This window comes from Crotalus tigris, unplaced genomic scaffold, assembly GCF_016545835.1.
Source record: "Crotalus tigris isolate CLP2741 ecotype Arizona unplaced genomic scaffold, ASM1654583v1 scf7180000023637.1517150, whole genome shotgun sequence".
NCBI classification, from domain to species: domain Eukaryota; kingdom Metazoa; phylum Chordata; class Lepidosauria; order Squamata; family Viperidae; genus Crotalus; species Crotalus tigris.
Genome location: NW_024100094.1, coordinates 307,630 through 329,309, shown reverse-complemented (window position 1 = coordinate 329,309; position 21,680 = coordinate 307,630). Strand labels below are relative to the sequence as shown.

Here is a 21,680-nt window from a genome sequence, read left to right as displayed (position 1 = left end):
GGTATGGGCTTTTATGATCACATTTTTCAGAGTTTCCCACACTTCTTAGGTTGTTTTCCCCATTAGGATTTTCATCCATGGAATCTTTCCTGGGTTCTCTCTGAGTTTGTTAAAATCGGCTCTTTTGCAGTTTAAGTCACTGGTTGAATTGTTTACTATTGCTAGTGTTCGCATTATATTAAATTCCAGTATGATGTGATCACTTTCACCCAAGCTTTTGGCAACTTTAATTTCCTCTATCACTTCTTCTCTATTAGTAAGAATTAAGTCCAGTATAGCTTTACGTCTAGTTCCCTCCTCCACCTTTTGGATGACAAAGTTTTTAGCTAAGTTAGTTAGCAATCTGTTTAATCACCCGCTCGCTGCAGAGTTTGTCTCCCGGTTGCTATCTGGATAGTTGAAATCTCCCATTACTACTGTTATATGCTTCCTACATATATTTATTAACTGGTTAGCAAAGACTTCATCTATTTCTTCTGATTGGTTGAGGGGCCTGTAATATCCCCCTTATGGCAATGTCACTTTTTTTCTCTTTTATATTGACCCATATACATTCTGGAGAGATTTTATCTTGGATCATGTGCATTTCTGTAGATATGTAGTGTTCTCTTACATATAGTGCCAACTATGTCATATCCACCCTTGTGTACTATTGCTTCTAATTCACCCTGTTTGTTCCCCAAGCTTTGAGCATTTGTATATAAACATTTAAGACTTTTATGCCTGTCCGAGAGTATGTTTCCTGCATCTCCTGATTGTTGTTTGAGTTTTTCTTTTTTCTCATCACTGCCTACCTCATTGTTTGATTTCTTTTCTTGGGATTTGTGATTGGTTTTGGGTTCCAGAGATTCTAAAGATTGGTCACCCTTCCCCTTCAATTTTAGTTTAAAGCCCTCCTGATGAATTGGGCCAGTCTTTTTCCGAGTTCATTTTTCCCTGTTTCCGTGAGGTGTAGCTCATCCCTTGCCAAGAGTCCTTCGCGTAGGAAATACAGTCCATGATCCAGGAAACCAAAGTTTTCTTGGCAAAACCAACATTTTAGCCAATGGTTTATTTCTAGAATTCTTTTTCCCATCAATGGATGTTGGCCTTTTATTGGGAGTACTGATGAGAACACTACTTGTGCTCCTAGCTTCTTAACTATTGCCTAGTTGTTTGTAATCTCTCACTATTGTACTCAGGTTCTTTGTTGTGTCATTTGTCCCAATGTGGAGGAGGAAGAAAGGGTAGTAATCTGTAGGCTTAATTATTTTGGTTAGGTTCTCAGCCACATCTTTGATTTTTGCTCCAGGGAGACAACATACCTCCCTGGATTGTATGTCCAGTCTGCAGATGGATGATTCTGTTCCTTTGAGGATAGAATCTCCTATTACCAACACTTGCCTTCCTTTTGGGGGGCCTCAGTCTGGAGTGTTTTTCTGTTTGTCTCAGGTGTGTTTGTTTTTTAGGGATATTTGAAATGGCTTTTTTAGGGTTATTTGAAGTTGTTTCTTTGCTAGGTGTCTGCATGTTTTCTTTGAGGAGGGAGGTTGTGGGTCTGTGTGTTTCCATCTAAAGGGAGAAATCAATTGCTCAGTTTTAATGTGGCTGCTTTTGGTTGGGTTGGATTGGGCAGAAGGGGTTTGTTAGTTGTATGCTGCTTCTTTCTTTGAGTATTGTGTTTTCTTCTGTGGATGACATACCTCCATTTGTCTTCCTCCATGAATTTATCAGTAGGGACAAATCCTCTGGGTGTTATTTGTTTATTATTTGGTTCAGTTTGGGCAGAGCTTTCTTTTGTATGTTGGGGTTTGGCTAGAGTTGCCTCTAAGTCCCTTACTTTTTCTTCCAGTAGTTTGCATAGTTTACATCTAATGCATCTATAGTTTGGGTGTTCTTTGGGCATAAGCACATACATGGAACATGTATTGCATACCACAATAGTATCAGTCACCTGTTCCATAAGTTTATTATTTGAAAATCCTTCTTTTTGGTTGGTGGATGTGCTTTGCTGTTAGCCTTGTTTCTAGCTTCTCTGTTCTAGGTAATTATGCCTATTTTTCTATCCCTTTTTTCTGCCTGTTTGTGCTTGTTTTTTTGCCTTGTTATTTAGGTATAGATAAAAGTATGTGGCGGTATGCCCTTTGGTTTTAAAGGAAAAAAATTGCAGTTTATATTGAAGTTAAAAGTTAATGTTAGGATAGGGCTATATAACAAAGAGAAAGGCTGCTTTCTCCTCAACAAGGGATTTGCTTTTAGCTTTCATCCCTATCCTTCCTTTTCTTAATTTGCTCCTTATTTATCTCTAGCCTCTCTGCCTTGCTTTTTTTGACTGCCTTCCTGTGCTCAGCCAGTCTTTCTAATTGCCCCCAGTTGCCTCCAGCCATTGCTCCTCTGAGGTCTCTTCTATATTAAGGCAAATTTTTAAACCATGCTATGCTGAATAAGTCATAATAGCTGGTTACTACATAACCTAAATCATAATGATGGGTTCATATATATTAAACAATAATGGGTGGACATCACTACGCAAGCAGCCACATTATGCTATGTTGCTATGTATGATTTACAGTGCTGTTGATCTGCAGGTACAGGACAGTTAATTTAACTATTTTAACAACAACCAATATATTACCTGAGATATAACAGTATACTATATGGGAACGACTGAGAAACAGGAGGGAGACCACAAACTGGACAACCAGCATATAAGAACACGAAAGATCAATTCAATAAGATTACATAGAATGGTTTTTCTGTTCATGCTTGTAGACAGAGGACACTATAGCTGTAGAAAATGTGCAGTACCTGGGAGCAGAGGGCAGATTTTTATAATGCAGTTTTAGAAAAATAAGCACCAATATTTGAGGTTTCTTCTGTTTGTATTTTCTACAAGATGATAAAAATAATGCCTAAATGAAATAACTCCTTCTCTTGTAGTGAATGCTGAGAAGTCAAGCCTTGAAGAAATATGGAATGAGAAAAAGGGTAATGGAAAATTTGGAGATACCGTCTTGATTTTTTTTATTATCAGTTTTAGTACTTTTCCACATTATATTTCTTAAAATTTCATATTTATTTCAAGGACAGTTCACTATCAATATGACTACAATATGAAATACAGTTTCAAAATATACATTGCAGTATGAAATGCAGTTTTAAGAGATGCTTTATGTTTTGGCATTATTGTAAAATTAATTCAATTAAGATTTATCTTTCCATGCTCATACCATTTTGTACCATAGGTTTCTATTGATAATGTTAGAAAAAAAATCTAAGTTTTGTGTTAATAGTTTCTTACTGTTGCTGTTACGATATATGTTTATATTCCATCCTTCAATGCATATATTTCTAGGATGGTTTACAGAACTACAGCAGAAACTGAGGGGAAAAAAATAATCAAATTCATTTGAGACAATGGCAATACTAAAACACCGCATTGCCCTATTTTTTTTTTTAAGCTACAAAAATCAGCATTTCTCCTCTCAGCTTTACTTATTCCCATTTGTTACATGAAGATGACATATTTCATGGGCAATGAGTTAAGGCAAGGTGTGACCTTGTGGCCACAGGCTATATGCAGCACAAGTTTGCTTTTATAGTGCTCTGAGCCATCCCTGACAAAAGACAACAATTCCCCAAATTTTGAGAGGAGATGCAGATGAAAACTAAATCCTAAAATACACATCTCATAGTTTAAAACCACCCCCAATTTCAAATTCCTGTCACTTATTCACATCAAAATACATTGAACACCAAATTTGATGAGTTTCAAAGCAGTTGAGTACTAAGATACTACTGTAATTAAAGGTAAAAAAACCAACACTTAAAAGTCGTATGTGCTGCAGAGAGAAAACAATTTCTATGTATTTTCTCCACCTGATAATTTAAATAATTTCTGTACTTGACAATATTAACCATATTATTTTTTATTTCTATTCTATTCCTATTCTATTCTAATTATTTTTTATTTACTTCTCGAAGTTTCATAAGATGGAATTAAACTTTTTCATGGACCAAAATTTTCATCAAGCTGGTCATCACAAGCCCAACACACTTTCCTGATGAGCCTTTTTTCTTTAAATAATTTTCTGATTACCTATGCTGAATATAGAAGAGAAAAAGAACATTCTCTTTCCTGCAGTCCCTTGTTGCTCTATCTAATGAAAGTGTGGCATAATGTGATTGCATATGTAGAGAAATTACTTCAGTGAGATAACATACAGCCCATAAAACCATTGCAGAAATATTATGCAGAAAGAGAATAACCTGAACTGCTGAGAGTTAATATTTACCTTTCTTGCAGAGATCAAAAAAGTCATGCAGATGCATTCAAAGGAGACAGAAGCTGAAATGCAGAGGTGAGCTAAGGCCTCTCATCCACCTACTTTGTGGACTTACCAGCAGCTATTAAAAAGTGCTGAGCAATGTTCTAGACTACAGAAATACAACAAATTACTGGAATAAAATCTATATATCAAAACTGCTGTCAATATATTATGATTTATGATGATTGTATTTTATCATGATTATTACTTATTGCTTGTATGTACAATGAAAGTTTATTCACCAGAAACAAATTCCTTGTGTGTCCACTCACACTTGGCTAATAAAGAACTCTGCTCTGCTCTGCTCTGTTCTATTGCATATGTTTTCAGTAAAATGATTTATATTGCAATATATAGCCCAAGAGCAAAGTGATTATCAGAACAAAATTAAGAATTAGCCCATTCAATATCTTGACTTCTTCTCATTTACCAGGGAGCAGAAATTGAACCTGGACTGTAAGCAACAAATTGAAGGAATCACAGCCAAGATTAAGATGGAAAAATTGAAGCAGAGGGAACAGAGGTTGGTTCCTAAAATCTTGCAATTTTGCTATAAATGTCCATGGGCTAGCATCTTCTGATTTCACTTAATTCATGTATTATCAAAGAAGTTATTACATTTACATTTATCAGATCACATTTCAGACTTCATTCCTCTAGCAAATCATTTTCTGTAAAGAATAAGTCTGCATTAATTGAAATAATAAATAATATAGTAATGCAACTAAAGAAATCTCTGATTTTGTCAAAACATTTAGGTCATTCAATAAAATTGTTTGTAGATAAATGTCGCGGAAAAACCCAATGGAAAAAACAAAATTAAGCATAGCACAGACTTTGGTTCAATACTTTGTCCATGAGGCCTGATTCAGTTTACCTGGGCCTAAACCTTGCATAAAAGAACAATAGCCAATATTTTCGTTTTCCACATAAGTTTAATACTAACAAAAATACTATTTTACCTAATATCTTTAGTATATGGAATTCCTTACCACAATAGGTAATGATAGTTCTTCTGATTTAAATAGGTATAAAATAATTTAGATAGACAGAATAGTTTGTAGGCCTTAGCCATGATGGGAAATTGTATGCTATCTCAATATTCTGAAGTCCTGTATTTACAGTATTACAAGGTGCAGAAGACAAATGAATAGCCAATATTGAATACTGAATGTGGAACAAGATGAATCTATAGCAGTGTGTCAAGTATGTCTGTATAATGTTGGTATTACATGAACAAGACAGTATTTTTAGAAACTCTTGCAGGAATGGTGTGGGTGTGTGTATCTTGTGCATCCTCTCTAAAATCAAGCTAGTTTGTGCACGTTGAACTGCACAAATCGTTGGCGATTCAACACTGACCAGCACTTTGGTGATTGAATCAGAAAAATAATGGTGCTCTGCCTTGAGAAAGATTTGCCCTGCCCTACTGCACAGTGGCTGCAATTCCATTAAGTTAAGTAACATCATGGCAGGCAGAGGATTACTAAAGAATGCTACCAGGCCTAGAATACAAATGGACCCAATGCTAGTCAAAGTAACATGGCTGATGCTTTTATTTGCAGCTTCTTGGCTTACTGCACAATTAATAGGCATGGCCACACCAATCACCCACTCCATAGCAATGCCCTTTACGACTGGCACCTGCTTCACCTTTTCTAACATATATAGCTCAGTACTATATATGGCTCAGTACTTCCAAAGTTGAGGACCAGGCTCTGCATTTAAGACAGTGCCTCCCCTTGACCAGCCTTGCAAGAAAGCCCATCCAAGTGCTTGATGTGCTACATTCTGTTGCAGTTGACATTCTCTAGAAATGCAGCAAGAAGCTGAAATTATTTGCAACGCAATAATTCAATTCTGTCTTCTTCCTGTCTTGTATTTTTTTTTTCTGCTTTCAGAATGGCATTTGAGCAGTTACTTGATGAGTTGATGGAGAAGCACAAGAATCTCTGGGAACTTTATGTAAGGGTCTGTTTTTCCCTGTAGCATAAATTATATTCTATTAATATTTATTGTATTAATTAATGTAATACTCATTAAAATTCAATAAATATAGGCAGCAAAACTGTGAGTGAGAGATCTTGAATTCCAATCCTATTGCCTTTGGGAATAGGGACATCAAATTAGCTAAAAAAACATTTGGCCCCGTCTACAAAAAGATATTTCACAGTTTCGTACTGAGGTCTAAAAGTGTAATAGAAAGAATGGATATTACTATATTAGGCATGGACAATCCTCTCAGGAGAATCAGCTACTTGCATTGGAGAAATACTCTAAGGACCTGTGGGTGTATTAGGAGCAGGGAGGTACATATTATTTGCTTACAGACTGCCTATTATGCACCAAGAAAACTATTATATAGCTGTTATTTACCCCAAATGGCAAGAACATACATACAAAGAGACACAATGATCATTCTATACAACTTAGGAATACAGATTGTCCTTGACTTACAACAGTTCGTTTAGTGACCATTCAAAGTTACAATAGCCCCTCAAAGAGTGACTTAATGACCGTTTTTCACACCTACAACCATTGCAGCATCTCCATCGTTGCATGATCCAAATTTGGACACTTGGCAACTGCATGTACTTATGATGGTTACAGTGTCCCAGGGTCACGTGATCACTTTTTGCAACCTTCTGACAGGAAACGTCAATGGGAAAACCAGATTCACTTAACAACTGCAATGATTCACTTAACAACTGTGGCAAAAAAGTCATAAAATGGGACAAAACTCATTTAACAAATGAGCCACATAAATTTTGGGCTCAATTGTGGTTGTATGTCAAGGACTACCTGTAGACTTACGTTACCCCATAGATGCCAGATTACATGTCACCATGGCTCCTGTGCCAATGTACGATTACTGCTGGACAGATGATGGCATGTGAGTGTTGCTGAATGCTATACATGCATTTACTCTATGTCTATAGAGTATGGCTAGTTCAAGCACTCTTGATAGGTTTTTCATTATTTGGTAACACTGGAGTTGTCTTCTTTAGTGGAATGGGCAACTCATAGCTAATATATGGGTTTTAATGTATTTATAGTTCCCATGTCCCACTGAGACTGCTTTGTCTGAATTCAGCAGTAATTCAACATTCAACATGTTTAGTGGAAAAAGAACAGTACATAAATTCACAATAGATTTAATCTACTGACCATGTCACAAAGCACAGCCATTTTGGAAGATGATTCATTTTTAGATAAAACAAATTATAGATACAATTTATTTTTTCTATACATTATTTTCTTATTCAGTATAACCAAGATTTATATTCTCACGAAGTATACTGAGTTAGCTTTATTTGATAACTACCACTAGGATATTTTATGTTTCTTAACAGAGGAATAACAGAATAAACTTTGGGAGTTAGCATCAGTGTAAACAAAATTCATATTGAAAAAAAAACTCAAGAGAAAGAGAAACAGTTCCAAATGCAATCTTTCTTTCTAGTGAGATCATATTTTTGTTATCCCTTTGTTCCTCATTAGCAGACAAAATATTTATAGAGGGATAGATCTGATCACAAAAAGATTGCCAGTCTCTCAATCCAGCTAACACGTAAACAGATGGGATTGTTAATATTAAAATACATATAATTAATGTAAAAACATTATTCTTATTTGTATTACTTTATCTTTTACTGTGATATTTTTCTGATTAACATCCTACCTTTCATACTCCTCCCTCATATTAATATTTGTTTGATGAGTAAAACTGGAGGCTATTTATGTATTTAAATATGCATTTTGTTAAAACAATTATTTATTTAATAAATACCATATATAATTAATCCTTTACCCCATGGGACAAATATAATTTCTCTCTGAGTTTAATTGGCTAAATAGCATGAGCGGAAAGGTTGGCTTCTTCCTGATGCTATAGCACTTATCTATTAGTTTTTGTTTTTGCTGACCACATTATATAGATATTTAAATAATTTACTTTAAATTTTGGAGATTTTGTTTAAAGTTGGGAGATTTTTTTTATTGATTTCCTTCCTCATATATACAGCATATTTTTTTGTTGTCTTGTTTCTTTTCATGATATCATCTTCCATTTTTCAGGCCAGAGAGAAACCAGTGGCTGACATGAAAGAGAGTAAGGAGCAGTTACTACGTGAAGGTGAGAAAGAGAACGTACCATTTGGGGCATTTAGGTAATTTAGATTATCCAATCTAAAATCATTCCAAGTGATGTTTTTTTAAAATCAGCCATGTGAAACTCAAGTGTATCTTCCTTCAAGATTGTATTAATGGATTTTAAATATTCACAATATTTAATTTTGTTTTTGCTGAAAAATATTGAATCTCCATTCCACTTCTTTAGATTCCATGATCTTTACATTCGTGGACTGCTGAAGTTATGGCTCTCTATTGGGAGTGCCTATTAAATATTGTAATAAGTAACAAAGTGTAATGTTTAAATCTACATTTGTTTATATCCTTAATGTTAAACTTCATTCATTCATAGAGCAAGAATTGTTTTAATTAATTCCTTAATTTGCATTGAGGTTTGTGATATAAGCATTTTAAATTTGGTTAAATCTCTAAAAATGTTACCTTATTTTTTAAGCTTCTTTTGAGCTATACTGCATGTTTGAAGATGCTAAAACCAATGACTTGTTGCTTATTCCAAGGAGAAATTCTTGAAAAGTTTTATATTTGTTTTATTGTTAAAGATTAAATCAATACACAGAACATCTGAAGGCTTAGGGATTAAATGTAGGTTGTAACTAAAATATGATTCAGGTATAAAACAAGTCAAATATTGCATAATTAAATGAATGCAGAATTTAAACAGCATAAATGATATGCAACAATGGGAATATCAATGCAAGTTAAACACCATGTTTGCTATGAATATTATACTCAGAAAATTAGCATGACACCTTTTTTCCATTGGTATATTACTCCAGTGTTAATTGCCAAATTAGATAACACATATATTTTTAAAATGCTGAAAAGATGTAGAGTAGAAGGCCTCGAAGAAGGAATTTCTTTAAGGCCTTGAAGAAGAAATTCAACAGCCATTAGGTAAATACCAGATTAGCCCTGGAAGAAAATGAGAAAGAAACTCAAGATTGCCTCTCCTTGATTCTCTTGCATATAGGGGACGGGGGAGAATCTCTCTCAGGTTTCCAAGATTCGATTAGTATATACTCTATATCAGGGGTGTCAAGCTGCCGGCCCATGGGCTGGATGCGTCACGAGAAAACCATGTCCACCCCATTGCCGGCAATGGGGAAAAAGTCTCAATATGTTGCACAACGTCACGTGACGTCACGAGTTTAACATGTCTGTTCTATATCCATAAAGTAGAATTCTAGTAGTGCTTGTGGGTCATTTTCCTGTTCCGGCTAATCTCAAAGGGCTGACAAAATGCAACTGTAAGTTTGAATAATTCTGAGTCTACTGACCATGTCACAAAGCACAGTCATTTTGGAAGATGATTCATTTTTAGATAAAACAAATTATAGATACAAGTTTATTTTTTCTATACATTGTTTTTCTATTAAGTATAACCAAATCTTATATTCCTACAACGTATACTGAGTTAGCTTTATTTGATAACTACCACTAGGATACTTTATGTTTCTTGTTAGCATCAGTGTAAACAAAGTTCATATTGAAAAAAAATCAGCATGCCTCAGTTTACCTCTCCAATCAACAACTGAGTCAGAAGATCATTTAAAAGCAGTTTATTAGGGTACCCTGATATAGTGAGATCTCTCTATGAAAAAAGAGAGAGAGAACCCCGAGCCCTATGTTACATTTCTTTTTATAGTTAACAAAGAAAATGGAAGAGGAAAGTTGATTGGACAGGATAAAAATAACTTTCCCTTTGGATAGGAAGTAAGTTAGTTAGTCAAATATGTTACATATTTGCATCCCATATTATTACACATGTTCATTAAAATGAGGTCTGACATCAGAAGGGGCTTAAATTGTTGTTTGGAGTTCACAAAAGATATAAACCGGACCCCAATTTGTACTAACAACCTTTTTCTTATCTGGAGCTAGTCTCCAGCCTGTTTATCAATTTAGGAATGTTAAAAGCTAATAAACCTGAACATCATTTTAAAAGAGAGAAAATAAAGCAAATTAAAATACAAAGTAACTATGTTAGTTAGCAAGTTACAAAATCCATGTCATGTGCCCCTCATACTAAGTTCCAATAATTTGGAAATTATTTATAGACTATAATTACGCACTTTGCCACATCTAAAGTGTGGGTTCTTTTTTTATAGCACTAGGTGATGTCTCGCCATAAAATTAAGGATAATAATTTTTGATCCAATCAGGTATTTAATGCCAAGACTGGAAGAATGTAATGACAGGTATGGTTACATGCTTGGAAAGCTAAGTGAGCTTGTCCTGCTCTGCCTCATGCTCACATCTATTTTGTCTTGATCACATAATCTGTGATGGAGCAGAAAAGAAATTAACATTTTAAAACCTTCAACATGACTTCATTCAATATTTATTCAGAGAATTTATACAGCTGCCCATCTCAACCTTGTGTCGTTAGGTAGTTCACCATGTAATAAAAATAAGAACCCAGAACATTATAAAAACAACTTTATAATATAGTCGAAGCTCCTAAAAGATTACTTTCTAATCAACACCCAATATGTGTTGGACTTCATTGACAACCTGGCCTAATGCCTGAGAGAAAAACCAGGTCTTTTTAGAAGACTAATATGATTGCAACCTTTCAGAGCTCAGGAAATGTACTGTTCCATAGGGCAGGTGCTCTGACAGAGAAAATATGCTTTTTGGGTCCTACTATATGGCACTCTTTCATCTGAGCATCATGATCAAAGACCCCAAACATGCTTATTCTGTTGGATCTGGTGGGATGGCCAGATATATTTGAGGACAGATGTTCCCCCAAATAGCCTATCCATGCACCATGTAGAGTTTTATGGGTAACTACCCACACCTTAAATTGCATCCAGATGCTTTTGAGAACCAATGCAGCTTCTAAAGCACTGCTGTAACACAGGCATACTGTACTGAGATATGCCCAGAACTATCCACACTGTTGCATTCTGGACCATCTACGGTTTCCAAATGTGCTGCCCCACTCCCATCACACACATGCATGTACAGCAAGAGTCTGCAGGTGTTTATTCAAACTCCCCAAATAGATCCTCCGTAAGCACACTTTTGCACAGGTCTGGATTCCAAGCTTAGTACAGCAAGAGTCATTGGGTAACAGAGTCCAGTAGGCACATACAAAGTCCAGCAAAACAGTCCACAAGTCAGGATACACAGCACAAGCACACAAGGCACAGAACTGGACCTGTTGCTCCAGCAACCTCAAAGTCCTCAGGGCTGGATTAAATAGGCAATGCTGGTGCAGCCCTTCATGAGAGGTGAGTTTGCTTCCTTGCGAGTAGTCTAGCTGACCAGCATTGTGCCTGTCTCCTCTCTGCTCTACATGTCCTTGGATCAGGAGGAGGTTTGGACTCCACCTTCTCCTCATTGCTAATGGGCAGCAGCTACTCCTGGTCCTCTCCTGGCACCTCCTGGCCAATTTGCTGCAGCTATGGCTCACCTCGCTCAGCCACAACCTGTAACTCATCTGAGGCTGCTCTGTCAAGCTAGCACTCTCCCAGCCCTGATCCTGACCAACACTCAGCTCTGGCTTTCCTCTGCCTATTCAATGACACCACATCCCCTTTAGGGCTAGCTCTCTGTAGAACACAGTGCAAAAGCCCCTAGGTGTTCTGAAAATGTGATCTGACTGTAAATACACATAATACACAGAAAACTGAATGGTTTTGCACTACAAGTAGTCCTCAACGATGAGCACAATTGAGTCCAAAATTTCTGTTGCTGAGCAAGACAACTGTTAAGTTAGTTTGGCCCATTTCATGACTTTTTTTGTTAAATGACTCACTGCAGTTGTTAAGTGAATCTTGCAGTCATTAAGTGAATCTTGCTTTCCCCATTGACTTTGCTTGTCAGACCTGGGAAGGTTACAAATGGTGATCACATGGCCCTGGGACAGTGTTACTGTCATAAATACATGTCAATTGCCAAGCACCCGAATTTTGTTCACATGACTATGGGGATGCTGCAACAGTCGTAAGTATGAAAACTGGTAATATATAACTTTTTTCAGTGCCGTTGTAACTTCAAATGGTCACTAAATGAATGGTTTTAAGTCAAGGACCATCTGTAGAGTCAATAAAGTGATAGTGCTGTATAACAAATGTGGCACATATTGCACATTCCTATCTTCTTTTTAAACTCATATGAAGGCTAGACACTATAGTTTCTGATTTATACTGGCATAATGGGTTATTCCTTTCTAATACCGAACTTGAAACTATATTCAAGTATAATTTTCTGTCTCTGGAAAGCTATGGTTATGGCAGTGTTTCATTATAAAGGAATGAAGCTTTTGTCCAATGCCTGAGATCTCTCCCAGCATTAATATAGCGCTGCCACAAAGTTAATTTCTAATGTACTTTGAAAGTACCTTCAGTTTTCAAGGCAGGTAAGAATTCTTACATGTGATGTGCCATAAAGGACTTATATGTTGTAATATTCCATTTAGAAAAACTAATCCAAGAGAAACTGGCTCATGTTCAAGATGAACTGGATTTGCTGAGCCAGGTTGCCTTTAGTGAAGAGAGGAAGTTTCTGAAAAGCCAGGCAGCTGCGTCTGCATTGTGAGTATACAGTACTTCCATTCTCTTCTGGGATAATAATATTTAGAAATATCTAAGAAAATTTGGGCCTTCCCAAGGATAGCCAAGAAATTACCTTTTAACATTTAAAATGAACTATAATAGCAAGTCCCCTTTATGGATTACTGCCTTGTCGTGGCAAAGGGGCTTGCGTAACTCAATGAAGCTATAAGCTATGCCGTGCAGGGCCACCCAAGACGGACAGGTTATAGCAGAGAGTTCTGACAAAATGTGATCCACTGGAGAAGGAAATGGCAAACCACTCCAGTATCTTTGCCATGAAAACCCCATGGACAGTACTAAAAGGCAAAAAGATATGACGCTGGAAGATGAGCCCCTCAGGTCGGAAGGTGTCCAATATGCTACTGGGGAAGAGCAGAGGGCTAGTACTAGTAGCGCCAGAAAGAATGAAGCGACTGGGCCAAAGCCGAAAGGACGCTCAGCTGTGGATATATCTGGTGGTGAAAGGAAAGTCCGATGCTGTAAAGATTTTTTCTCCATAGGAACCTGGAATGTAAGATCCATGAATCAAGGCAAGCTAGACGTAGTCAAAAAAGAGATGACAAGACTGAACATCGACATCTTAGGAATCAGCGAACTAAAATGGATAGGAATGGGTGAATTTAACTCAGATGACCATCAGGTATACTACTGTGGGCAAGAATCCCTCAGAAGAAATGGAGTAGCCTTCATAGTCAATAAAAGAATAGGAAAAGCAATACTGGGATACAATCCCCAAAATGACAGAATGATCTCAATTCGAATCCAAGGCAAACCATTCAATATCACAGTAGTCCAAATCTATGCCCCAACCACTGGTGCTGAAGAGGATGAAATTGACCGGTTCTATGAAGCCCTACAGCACCTTATAGAATTAACACCAAAAAATGATGTCCTTATCATCATGGGGGATTGGAATGCTAAGGTAGGAAGCCAAAAGATAACCGGAATAACAGGCAAGTTTGGCCTTGGAGTACAAAATGAAGCAGGGCACAGGCTAATAGAATTTTGTCAAGAGAATACGATGGTCATAACAAACACTCTTTTCCAACAACCCAAGAGACGGCTCTACACATGGACATCACCAGACGGTCAACATAGAAATCAGATTGACTATGTGCTCTGCAGCCAAAGATGGAGAAGCTCTATACAGTCAGTAAAAACAAGACCAGGAGCTGACTGTGGCTCAGATCATGAGCTTCTCGTTGCAAAATTTAGGCTTAAATTGAAAAAAGTAGGGAAAAGCACTAGGCCACTCAGGTATGAACTAAATCATATTCCTGATGAATATACAGTAGAGGTGACAAATAGATTTAAGGAATTAGATCTGATAGACAGAGTGCCTGAAGAACTATGGATGGAAGTTCACAACATTGTACAAGAGGTAGCAACTAAAACCATCCCAAAGAAAAAGAAATGCAAGAAAGCAAAATGGCTGTCTGAGGAAGCTTTGCAAATAGCTGAGGAAAGAAGGGAAGCGAAAGGCAAAGGAGAAAGAGAAAGATACACCCAATTGAATACAGAATTCCAGAGAATAGCTAGAAGAGATAAGAATACCTTCTTAAATGAACAGTGCAAAGAAATAGAAGAAAACAACAGAATAGGGAGGACCAGAGATCTCTTCAAGAAAATTGGAGATATGAAGGGAACGTTTCATGCAAAGATGGGCATGATAAAGGACCAAAATGGCAGAGACCTAACAGAGGCAGAAGAGATTAAGAAGAGATGGCAAAACTACACAGAAGAACTATACAAGAATGAGCTTAACATCCCAGATAACCACAATGAGATGGTCACTGACCTCGAACCAGACATCCTAGAATGTGAAGTGAAATGGGCCTTAGAAAATCTGAGCAACAACAAAGCTAGTGGAGGTGACAGTATTCCAGCTGAGCTATTCAAAATCTTAAAAGACGATGCAGTAAAAGTGCTACACTCAATTTGCCAGCAAATTTGGAAAACTCAACAGTGGCCACAGGATTGGAAAAGGTCAGTTTACATTCCAATTCCAAAGAAAGGCAATGCCAAAGAATGTTCAAACTATCGCACCATTGCACTCATTTCACATGCTAGTAAAGTTATGCTTAAAATCCTACAAGCTAGACTCCAGCAGTATGTGGATCGAGAACTACCAGAAGTACAGGCAGGATTTCGAAGAGGCAGAGGAACTAGAGATCAAATTGCCAACATACGCTGGATCATGGAGAAAGCTAGGGAGTTCCAGAAAAACATCTACTTCTGCTTCATTGACTATGCAAAAGCCTTTGATTGTGTGGATCACAACAAATTGTGGCAAGTTCTTAAAGAGATGGGAGTACCAGACCATCTCATTTGTCTCCTGAGAAACCTATATGCGGGTCAAGAAGCAACAGTGAGAACCGAACACGGAACCACTGATTGGTTCAAAATTGGAAAAGGAGTCCGGCAAGGCTGTATACTGTCACCCTGCCTATTTAACTTATATGCAGAGCACATCATGAGAAAGGCAGGGCTAGATGAATCAAAAGTTGGAATTAAGATTGCCGGGAGAAATATCAACAACCTAAGATATGCAGATGATACCACTCTAATGGCAGAAAGTGAAGAGGAACTAAAGAGCCTCTTGATGCGGGTGAAGAAGGAGAGTGCAAAAGTTGGCTTGAAACTCAACATTAAGAAAACCAAAATCATGGCATCCGGCCCTCTCAATTCCTGGCAAATAGATGGGGAAGAAATGGAGGTAGTGACAGATTTTATTTTTCTGGGCTCCAAGATCACCTCAGATGGGGACTGCAGCCAAGAAATTAAAAGACGCTTGCTCCTGGGGAGGAAAGCTATGGCAAATCTAGACAGCATTCTAAAAAGCAGAGACATCACCCTGCCAACAAAAGTGCGTATAGTCCAGGCCATGGTTTTCCCAGTTGCAATGTATGGCTGTGAAAGTTGGACCATAAGAAAGGCTGAGCGCAAAAGAATTGAGGCCTTTGAACTATGGTGCTGGAGAAGACTCCTGCGAGTCCCTTGGACTGCAAGGCGTTCAAACCGGTCAGTCCTAGAAGAGATCAACCCCGACTGCTCTTTAGAAGGCCAGATCCTGAAGTTGAAACTCCAGTACTTTGGCCATCTAATGAGAAGGAAGGATTCACTGGAGAAGAGCCTAATGCTGGGAAAGATTGAGGGCAATAGAAGACGGGGACGACAGAGAATGAGATGGCTGGATGGAGTCACTGAAGCAGTAGGTGTGAACTTAAATGGACTCCAGAAGATGGTAGAGGACAGGAAGACCTGGAGGAACATTGTCCATGGGGTCGCGACGGGTCGGACACGACTTCGCAATTAACAACAACAACAAATAATAGCAAGTAAAAGTGCTATTTTTTAAAATAAGTAACAACTTTCCAAGAGTAAAGTTATTATTAATTAACTGCCCTTCTTTGAGGGAGATGGACAGTTTAGAAAGGAGATATAAATAAATGAATGAATGAATAAATAAAATAAAATAAATTATACATGCCTTGAGCAAAATTACATGAGACATTATTAAAAGGTGTTGAATGCCTCATTATATTTTTTTGTAATTTTGGACTGTTGGAATAAAAATGCATATGCTAATAATTTCTCACCACAAAAGCAATGAATATCTGGATAGATTTGACCTATAAGAACTCTTATTCACACCTTTTCATTTCCAGGGAATTATTTCAAGAGGAAAACAAAAAAGCAAAAGATTATCTTGAAGCAGCTTCAAAGTACAATTCTGATTTGCAAGAGAAATGCAACAAGTGAGCAGAAAAGTGGGGATGTATTTTGCATAATTTAACTTTCTATAGATTCATTTCTGAAATATGAGAATTTCTAGGCAAGGGAGTAATTATCCTTGGACTATGGTGCATTATCTATTTGAAGTAGATTCAAAATGTAAATTTTAGGTACCGTATCTATAAAATCTATTAGGATACAAGCAAAAGTCGATATTTAATTGAAGAAACACTATGTTATTGAAGTACTCTAAAACAAAGATAACCACCTCTAGCATCTACCAGGATTCCTACTCCTACACATTTTATTTATAATTATAAAAACTTCATTTAAAAAAAAAGAAAACATGGCTACTAGCTTTCTGTCTCCTTTTGTTTCCTTTATATTTACTTTTATTTTGATCCTATTTACATTGTTTAACTTCAAGTATTTAATTTACTTCAGGCTAAGAATAGAGCTGGAAGTCTTTGGAATGGAGGATGGCAGCATTAATGAAGATTAGTTTGTTGTCCACCATACTGCTGCACAGGAAGAAATGTAATACTTTTTTTTATTGAAAGTTTTTTAAATTTTACAAAACAAATCCCCTCCCCAAACCCCCCCACCCTCCCATACCCTCCCCCACCTCCCCAAACCCTCCCCCAACCTTCCCAGAGCTGAGTACAGGCTTAATTAAAATTTTTCAGAAAAAGAAAAGAAAAACTTAAAACACATATAAATCCTAAACAAATCTAAATACATTAAATTAAATAGGTTATCTTCTCTAAAAAATAATAATTGCAATCATTAAACACATTATAATATACTCTAAACATTTTCTAGTATCATACTTATATTATTATCCATCATTCTGTATAAACTCCCTCCAAAACACAAATTTAAACATTACTTTCTTTGAATATCTATACCTACAATATAAAATCTAATCTCTCCCTCTTTCTTTATCCTAGAACACAAAAATAAACATATAAACCTTCATTATACCATTAAAACTAAATACTCTTTGAATACTTAAACTAAATACTTAAACTTAAACTTCTTATCTAAGATTTTCATTCAATCTCCATAATCTTCTCTCCTATCAAAAAAAAACTTAAAAGACATATAAATCCTAAACAAATCTAGGTACATTTAATTAAACAAGTTATCTTCTCTTAAAATAATAATAATAATAAAAACCCAATCATTAAACACATTATAATATACTCTGAACCTTTTCATATCATACTTATGTTATTATCCATCATTCTTTATAAACTCCCTCCAAAACACAAATTTGAACATTACTTAAAACATTAGAATTCCCTTATACACATTTAAATCTTTACCAATAACAAATTCCATTCACAATAAACACATTCCTTATCAGTCTCTCTTGTCCATAAATCTCGAAAGAAGTGCTTTGAAATCTGCCCTTAAAGGTAGCTCCAAAAAGTTTATAAATCCTGCTTCTCCCACAGACTCAGGAGCCAATACTTGTGAGGCTTCCTTAAACTCCTTCTTCTGTTGCTCTTTTTCTTTACGATTATATGTTGCACGAGTTGTCCTCTGCTCCTTCATCTCGACTTGTTGAGGCCCCTCAAACTGAGATTTCCCATTTTTCATTAATATAGGCTCTTCAGACTTAATTCTACCCTTAAAGGTTGCTCCAAAAAATTTATAAATCCTACTTCTCCCACAAATTCAGAAACCAATAGTTGTGAGGCTTCCTTAACCTTCTTCTGTTGCTCCTTTTCTTTACAGTTATATGTTGCACAGGTTATCCTCTGCTCCTCCATCTCAACTTGTTGAGGCCCCTCAAACTGAGGTTTCCCAATTTTCATAAGTATAGGCTCTTCAGACTGCAATTCTACCTTCTTTTCTTCCAAAGCTTTAAACTTAATAGATGGCGATGAACATACCCCCAGGACCGAAGTATAAAAGTCTTTTGCTTGAGAAACAGTATTAAGTCTATAACATATCCCCAGGTAATTCACCACCATTCCAATCGGAACATCCCATCTGAACAAGATTCGTCTCTTTTTAAGTTCATCTGCTAAAAAAGCAAACTCCTTTCTTCTTCTTAAAATTTTAGATGGGATCTCCTTTAGAATTATAACATCTTGTGAAGCAATTTGAAATCTCTTCTTATAAAAAGCTTGTATAATTTCATTGCGCAGAGATCTTTTCCCGAAGTAAATTACCACATCTCTTGGCAAATTCTTTTGCACTGCCACCACAGAGTTAACTCTAAATAATTTTTCAATTTAACTAAGTATTTCCTCTTTTTCTTTATTCAAAATCACAGCAAAGTCCTTTGCAACCATCTCTCTCAGATCTCCTTGCACAGACTCTCCCAAACCTCTGATTCTTATAATTCATTTGTCTATATTGAAACATAAGAATCTCATTTTCCATTTCTTTTTCCATGCTTTCAAATTTTCCCTCCATCAATTCCACTTTTTCTTCTACCTCTTCTACACGAGAGTTCAGCTTTTCAAGAACAGAGGCAACTCCTTTTAGAGCCAAAACTATCTCTTGCCTCAAAATCTTATTATTTTCCTCTAAAATCTCTTTCATTTCTGCCCTAATTTGAGATATAACATTTCCCATCATATCTTGCAAATCCTTCACAATTATTGGCTGTACCAAGGAAGAGGGTGAAGCTATTGATTTAGGTTGTTGCACTGATGATAACACCGAAGAAGAAACCATCTTAGGAGCTGTAGGAATTACTGGACGCTTTGGAGCCATCTTAGAAAAATCTTTACTCCTTCTTAAAAGTTACAAAAATTAAACAAAAGAAAAAGAGAGATTAACTCTTCCCCCCCCCTTTGCCCGGGAGGGGGATTTTGAACCGCCAAACAGCTGATGGCCGCTGTTCATAGCGCTTCAAACACTTACCCAGGAGGACAGCTACAAAGTAGCCGCCATCGCGCGCGCAGATCCACCGTAAGTCCGAAATGTAATACTTTTAATGCATTCTTTAAAGCTGTTATTTAACAGTTAGGGTACTTCCATACTGTCTATAAAGCAGGATGGGAGCAGCCATTTATCTGGAATTTTAAAATAAGAGAGATTGTTAACACAATAAGACTTTTAAATAAAATTAGAATGGAATGAACTCTTATCCCAAAATTTCTAGGCTGCAACCTAAGTGCCCTAAGTGTTTTCTACTTAGAAATGTAAAGGAGCCAGCACTCCTGCATTCAAGGACCAATATTGAAAAGTTTGGAATCTTATGCCACACTAGATATAAGATCATGGGCACAAAATGAAACATTGGTTTCTGAAAATTTTAATAATTAATTCCTATTCACTCACTCTGATGTATCATTCATCAAGTAGGGCCTGCCCTCTAGAATAAGGTTCCCTTGAGATCTGGACGGTCTCTATCTTGCAGGTGTTTTGAAAAACACTGAAGATTTGGTTGTTTGCCAAGACTTTTGGCCAGGCTGATTGAAGGTCCCATTTAGGTTGTGTGGATGGGGGGGTTTTATTGTTGTTGTTTCTATCTGTTTTCGTCATTTTGCTATCTTTTACTCCTTTATTTTTATTAAGTTTTTTCCCTTGTTTTACTTTTTATTTGTGAATTGACCAGAATTGCTGGAAGGTGAGCAATATATAAATCTCATAAAACAAATCAATCAATAAATACAGTCAAAGCCTCAATAAAACATTGAAATGCTGCAGCTGTGAGGCGATAGTGAACAGTCTTTCTCAATTGGCAGGAACTTTTGCTTTTCCTTACCTCCTGATTTCTTGAGTTTGCCACTTTTAGTGGATCTTTCAAAGGAAAGACACCCTGATGGCTTTGCAGCTTCCTCTCCACTTGGATTTGCCCATGACCAGACAAAAGTATAACATACGAGAATTTATATGAAAGCAATTTATTGTATTGATCCACTGTGAAGTTGGCAGAAGAGCAGTCCAGATCTTCAAACTGCTTCTGAGGAAATGGTAATGTGGCAGTGTTCTTAGGCCTATCTTGATTTAATAAATGCTAAAATTATTTTTTCCTTGATCCATACTAGGATAGAGGAAAGATTAAAAGACTATAGAAATAATTTCTTAATTTTACATCTCTCTCTATTCCCATCCTGATAGGTTTGTGTGTACAGGAGGAACTTTGCTTTAGCACTGAGAGAAATCATCTCCGTGAAATATTGGATGTCTTGCTTCACTCTTAAATTTGTGGCAAACCATTTGCTGTTAATAAATTTCCGTTACCTCTGCTGTCATGAAAATGGTTTAATGGGATTTTTTGTTTATTTCTTGACGTTTATTGATGCAAAGTACCTCTAGATCAGCAACGTTAAGATGTGTGGACTAATATTTTGGCTGGAGAATTCTGGGAGTTAAAGATCACACATCCTAACGTTGCCAAAGTTGAGAAACAGTGATTTAGATATTGGAGCTTTACAAATCATTTGAAACAGATGCTGCATAAAGTGCATTAACAATAAATGAAAGATTTGTCGTCAAAGCATTAGCATAGTGTTCTTTTCAAGATTTGCACACCTGTTTCAAATTTCATGTGTTTATACCACCAATATTTCTTGTTGGACCCCAACAAAAAAATACAGCCATCCCACACATTTGCAAAGACACAGCTACTTTAATGCTCCAAACAGATATCCTTCATTTGCACAAATGTACTTTACAGTACAAAGTAGCCCTTTTGATTACTTTACATAGCCTTTCCATACAAAGAAAATAATCATTAATATGAATTTATATTAGTATTTATGTTGCCTATGTGTACTGTATATACAGCAAACTTTCCCCAAACAAGTATCTTCTTGATGCAATGTGATTTGGTTATTATGGCAGGAACTATGAAAATTATACTCTATTCCTTAAAAATTAATAGTGCACTCTTTTGAATTACTGTTATCTTCAATTAAACAATTTAAACTTTTTTTTAAAGTGCTAGCACAAT

General features: G+C 36.4%; 1 protein-coding gene across 2 annotated transcripts in view; it reads left to right on the top strand.

Moving 5' to 3' along the window:
- Positions 1–20,985, top strand: part of LOC120297603 (synaptonemal complex central element protein 1-like) — a 31,996-nt gene extending 11,011 nt beyond the window's left edge. For both annotated transcript variants that reach the window (XM_039320414.1, XM_039320415.1), the window contains exons 5-13: positions 2,920–2,967; positions 4,286–4,340; positions 4,741–4,830; positions 6,209–6,272; positions 8,385–8,442; positions 12,889–13,003; positions 16,693–16,782; positions 17,204–17,296; positions 20,846–20,985. In XM_039320414.1, the coding sequence (XP_039176348.1) occupies positions 2,920–2,967; positions 4,286–4,340; positions 4,741–4,830; positions 6,209–6,272; positions 8,385–8,442; positions 12,889–13,003; positions 16,693–16,782; positions 17,204–17,261 (578 nt within the window). In that variant the 3' untranslated portion in view covers positions 17,262–17,296; positions 20,846–20,985. The remainder of the gene's footprint in view (positions 1–2,919; positions 2,968–4,285; positions 4,341–4,740; positions 4,831–6,208; positions 6,273–8,384; positions 8,443–12,888; positions 13,004–16,692; positions 16,783–17,203; positions 17,297–20,845) is intronic.
- The last annotated feature ends 695 nt before the right edge of the window (positions 20,986–21,680 follow it).